This window comes from Vombatus ursinus, unplaced genomic scaffold (genome assembly GCF_900497805.2).
Source record: "Vombatus ursinus unplaced genomic scaffold, bare-nosed wombat genome assembly UNPS02011431.1, whole genome shotgun sequence".
NCBI classification, from domain to species: domain Eukaryota; kingdom Metazoa; phylum Chordata; class Mammalia; order Diprotodontia; family Vombatidae; genus Vombatus; species Vombatus ursinus.
The window spans coordinates 244,785-250,452 of record NW_020951209.1 but is presented as its reverse complement, the minus strand read 5'-3'; the positions used below and the strand labels follow the sequence as shown (position 1 = coordinate 250,452).

At 38.6% G+C, this 5,668-nt stretch overlaps 1 protein-coding gene across 2 annotated transcripts in view; it reads right to left on the bottom strand.

Moving 5' to 3' along the window:
* The window catches only part of GUCY2C (guanylate cyclase 2C), a 103,558-nt gene that overhangs the window by 53,824 nt on the left and 44,066 nt on the right, over positions 1–5,668 (bottom strand). For both annotated transcript variants that reach the window (XM_027856420.1, XM_027856421.1), the window contains 3 exons: positions 3,422–3,507; positions 2,375–2,486; positions 77–158 (listed from right to left, as the gene is read on the bottom strand). In XM_027856420.1, the coding sequence (XP_027712221.1) occupies positions 77–158; positions 2,375–2,486; positions 3,422–3,507 (280 nt within the window). The remainder of the gene's footprint in view (positions 1–76; positions 159–2,374; positions 2,487–3,421; positions 3,508–5,668) is intronic.

The following is a 5,668-nucleotide window of genomic DNA, read 5'->3' as shown; positions in this document are numbered from 1 at the left end:
TGTGTGTGTGTGTGTGTGTGTGTGTGTGTGTGTGTGTGTGTGTGTGTGTCCTGCCCCCAGACAGGAAAGGTGGTACCTGAACACCAGCAGAGCAATGAGTAGTGCCAATATAATGACTCCTGCAAGTGCAAAGGCAGCAATCATCAGGACTTCAGGATCTATGATAGTAGAGACAAAGAATAATGCATTACTAAAAATCATTGTGAAGAAGCCTTTAAAAGCATTTATTTTAAAAATCACAGTTTTCAAAAGTTACTTAGAAGGGAAGCAAGAGTCTTGGTTTTTCTCCAAACGTTTTCCTGAATTTTGGTTCTTTGGCTTCTATATGTACTCTTCTCCCTACCCTTAGAAGAAACTGTATCATTAGACTACTGCGTTGGATGTGGGAGAGGTAGGGGAAAGAAGGGGAAAGGATGATGCAGCCACCTCTGCACTATGTATCTCTTCTCCTTATCAAAAATTTTGCTGAATATTCCTAAATGAGGGCATGCAGAGCCATGTGGCATTAAAATTTTTTTTTCAGCATGCACACAATTTTGATGATAGAAATTTTCTGTACCAGAAAAAAAAAACAACTAACATTTATATAGCTCTTACTATGTGCCAAGTGTGCTAAACACTTTACAATTATTATCTCATTTGATCCTCACAACAACCCTATTATTATCCTCATTTTACAGATGAGGAAACGGAGACAAACAGAGATTAGGTGACTTGCCTGGGGTTGCACAGCTGGTAAGTGTCTGAGGCTGAATTTGAACTCAGTTTTCCTGATTCCAGGCCCAGAATTCTATCCACTGTGCCATATAGCTGCCCCAATAGATAGAAAATCACTATCTCAAGGCAATGCTAGACTAGGAAGAAGGAAAACTATGGGAATGATCTTTCAAAAAGTAAGTAGTGGTATAGGACAGCTTAGAAAAATAATTTTTCTGTGGTTTCTCAAAGATATCGACTACCTGGAGTAAGTCTAAAAAGGAAGGCAATCCGGTAAGGGGAGAAGTCATGCTATAGGAAGAATGGAGATAGATGGGTTAGATCAGTGATGTCAAACTCAAATTGCAACAGATCCCTGTAAGCTGCATATTGACTTAGAAAACCACAAATTAACATTATCTAAGTTGTATTGTATTTTTATTTATTGATTAAACATTTCCCAATTACATTCAAATCTGATTCAGGAAGCACTCAGGAGCTTGGTTTTGTGGGCTCCTGGGCTAGATGATAATATGGTTATAAGGATTCAGAATTGGTTTAATGACCATACCTAAAGATTATTGTTATTAGGTTGATAGAATGATTCAGGAAAGTCTCTGCTGGAGTGCTTCATGGATCTGCCCTTGGTCCTGTGCTGCTTAATATTTTTCATGAATAACTTAACTGAAGGTACTGATGACATGCTTATTGAAATTGCAGACTACATGCATGAAACTAGATGGGATAGCTAACACATTGCTTGAGAGAATCAGAATCCAGCAATATCTCAGTAGGCCAGAATGATGGGCCAAATCTAATAAGATGAAATTTAATAGGGACAAATTTGAAGTCCTGCATTTGGCTTCAACAACCGTCTTCACAAGACAGGGAAGGTTTGGTAAACAGAAGGTAGTCTGGAAAAAGTCTGGCTATCTTAGCTCAATATAAATCAATAGCTCAACATGGCAGCCAGATAAGTTAATAAAGGAAGTAGGAATGCTAAACCTGAGGAGAAATCTGTAGGGAGAGTCTAAGATTTCTAAGATCACATGTAAAAAGGTATGTCTTATTCCCGAACAGTAGCATAATCACAATCCAAAGTGAGGTAACAGATGTCAACATTTTATTCACAAGCAGTGTTTGCCTGAGAATATTCTCCTGGAATTAATTTGTTGAGAATTTTCTAAAGTGTTTTGTAGGCAGGCCATCTATTACTTGGTGTTTAATCCTATAGGAACCATGCTAAAATTAATCTCACTTTCTTCTATACCTTGTAAGCCAGGTTTCATCAGCTTGTATATGACCAGGTTGGAAACTCCCAATGCCAATACAAGTAATTCCTTAGTATCCCTTCCCCCTAAATTTATGGGCTTTTAGATAAGGTTCTAGACCAGAGAATCAGAGACTAAGAAAGGCTATCTGGTACAGGTTCAATGTCGTTCCCAAGCAGATTTTCAGACAAAACACTGGTTAAGGTGTTTGAAAGTGAAATGGAAGGAAGTTATTTTGTCTCTAGCCATATTCCACCTACATAAGCATATTGGTAAATCTAATATTTAAGATAATATGATTAAGATTAAAACCCTAGAAACACAGGCCACATTAAACAATAGGATCTACTCTTTTCTATCAGAAACTACTTTAAGAGGTGAAAATGCATCAAAGATGCCTTGCTTACCTTTTCCTAGCTCATCATAGGGAAGTTTTTGATTCTTCCAAATGAGATGGGGGCTGTTCTCATGCCACATGGTCTTATTTAGATGGGTGTCGTAGTACAAAAGAACTTTGTACTGTGGTAGTTAATGAAAAGAAAGCCAGTAAAAAGAAAGATGCATTTTGTTAGACCTTTATGAAGCATATATGAACTAATGCAGTGAAACCAGTAGATCCAGGGGAACAATTTACATGATTACCACAATCATATAAAGAAAAACTATTTGGGAACATTTCAGAGTTCTGATTAATGCAATGACCAATAGCAATTCTGGAAGACTGATGAAGATTAAGTATGTATCTAAGAGTGTGGTGGTAAATGTTTAACTACTGACTCTCAAAGAAAAATGTACACAGAACATACTTTTAAATTTAATCTGCATTTTCTTCATCATCTTCTTAAGTCTAGACAATGAAAATGACTATAAATCAAGCCCTGATTTATAGTATTTGCAGATTTCTAACTCACACTGAAAATTAAACAATTGGCTCTCTGACCAATACGAGATGGCTGCAGCATACCTCTGTCTGTTTCCCATCTCTTATGAGAGAGGCAATGAACTAAAGATGCTGAAGGAGGCATGTAATTTTAGACAGGGCCAAAATGTAGACTTGCTTCCTTGATTATTAATTATTGGTTACAATTTGGGAGACTGGGTGGGCTGGGAGTTGATAGATATTGAGAGTGATGGAAAACAAAAAGAACAACAATTAAACACTAAATACAACAGAGAAGGAAGTTCAGGAGGGGACACAGACAAGCAGTTTTGTAACTATTTAAGGCCCACTTTACTACCTTTTTGATGCATGTAACAAGGTTATAATTTCACATATAACTAAACTAAAAAATGTTGAATAGCTTGCCCATGGTCACCCAGCTAGCAAGTGTCTGAGGTTCAAACCCAGTTCCTGCTGACCCTGAGTCCAGCACTCTATCTGCTAGGCCACATTCCCACCATATTCTTGCTATTCTAGTCATCCCTCCTTATCCAGTTCTTGGAGGCCAACATACCTCATTAGTATCTGCTGACGTGTACAGAAGAGTCACGTTATTATCAATATCCCCCCATTCATCCAGAGTCACAGGACCTAGAGTTCCTACCGGGGGAAATCAGTAAGGATTAGTAGTCAATATTCAGATTCAACCCTAGAGATGTTAAGATACTGACACGGGATGGAAGTGACACAGCCAAAATCCCAAAACTTCAAAGTGGCAGAGGGAAAACTTCAAAACAATGACTCCTTCCCCTGCACCATTTTGCTTTTATGTGGCAAGAGAGTTTCTAGAGAAAGTCTCATGGGAGAGGTATGGGGAGAATGGCTTTTTGCTTCAAAGCCTGGGCTTTAAATTAAATTAAATTATTTCTTTTATGGAAAAGAAATTATCCCAAGCTTGTAATACCTTGCACCATAATGTGAAAGCAAATGGCACAACCAAATTTCTTACACTTTCCGGCTACAGGTGATGTTATGCTGCAATGAAACTGAATGAATGAATCAATGAAGTACCTTTTGTTTCCAGTAGCTAATTAAGGAGGTGCTAAATTGGTTCTCCCAGGAAATCTCTGAAGAACTCTTATGGAAAAGTAAGTGTTCTTATTTACTCAAGGGAAAAACTCTCTTCACACAGCATCCAGGTTGGTACAACAAATATCTAGACACTTCCTGGAGGTTTCCTGATGATTTTAACAACGGTGCTTTCCTAAGAATGTGTACTGGGTCAAAGACTCAAGTCAAGTTGATCATATTTGCCAGTTGCAGCAGGACAACCATTAAGCAATGGATTCCACCAGCGGTAGTTTGTGCAATTTGTATTGATAGACTGATTGAAATAACAGCAGCATAGTATTTTTCAGTTTATTTAGCCAGCAATGAATTGGAACAGCCTTAGGCAGACACAACCATGAATGACTTCTTAAGTGATCATTAGAGTGGATGAAAAAACCCAAAGCACATTTTTTCTTTCTCTCCCCAATCCACCGCTTTAGTACCCATGCCCCATAGGTCCCGGAATACAGGAAGAAAAAGCTTGTGATCTTTCTTTACCAGTCATTACACCATACATTCTGCCTACCTCGCCCCTATCACAGATATTGTGTAGAACTATGCTGCCATCTACAGGTTAGAAAAGAGATTTCAGTGGCTCATGGCTAAGTCATCGAGGAGAATGCTGAGACTCATCTTATCAGGGGAATGTTTCCTCTCCTAGAGAGTATCATAGTATCATAAATTTAGAGTTAAAAGGAACCTTCAAGGACATCTAGTATACATCTCACATTTTACAGGTGAGGAAATAAGAAGGTCATACAAGTGGAATTTGAACTCAGATCTGACTGAATTGCTCTTTCAAATGATCAAATAAGAGAATATTTGTCAAAGTACTTAGCACAGTACCTGGCACATAATAGGTTACTGAAATAGAAATGCTTATTCCCTTCCCTTTCCAGTGTGCCAGCCTGACCCTCTGGAGATTCATTAAAAACCCAATGCAGGGGCAATTAGTGAAGGAATGATGGACTTTAGCCTCATAAATTTAGAGATGAGAAGGGCCTTAGAGATTTTTCAGGGATGGAAGTAGCAGAGCCAGGAGTTTTGAACTGAGATCTTCAACTTCAAAACCCTGGCTCCTCCTACTGTAACATTCTGCTCTTGTGTGGCAAGAGAGTTTCTAGAGAAAATCTCATGGACGAGGCATGGGGAACATGGAGAGTAGCTTTTTGTTTCAGTCTGGGTTTTTAATTTATACCTTTGGTAGTCCACAAGATTATTTCTTTTATAAAAAAGAAATTATCCCAAATGTGTAATACCTCATACTCAAAAAATATACAGGATGAATGGAGTAGGCAGTGCTTTGTGTAACAGAATTTCAGGCAGCTTCATCTGTTGTAATATCCAAAAGCAAGAAAGTAATAGATCAGAAAGATGGAGAGTTCTGGGGTGAAGGAGAAAGGGGTAGGATGGAGGAACAGCAATAGTTAATGCATTAGAGGAGCTGTGAGGTAGAAGACAGGTCTGCAGCATCGCTATAGAAGACGTAACAAATACGCTTGGTAAATGTCACTGGTCTAGAAGATCAACCTCCATCAATGAACTGGTCTGATGAGATGGATGTGAACTAAGGGATTTGAAGATTTTGCTAACAAGGTGAAAACTCTGACAAGCCCTCCCAAGGTAGAAAGGCTTCAAGTACAAGCCTCTGTAAAGGAATCTGCGTGTGTGTGTGTGTGTGTGTGTGTGTGTGTGTGTGTGTGTGTGTGTG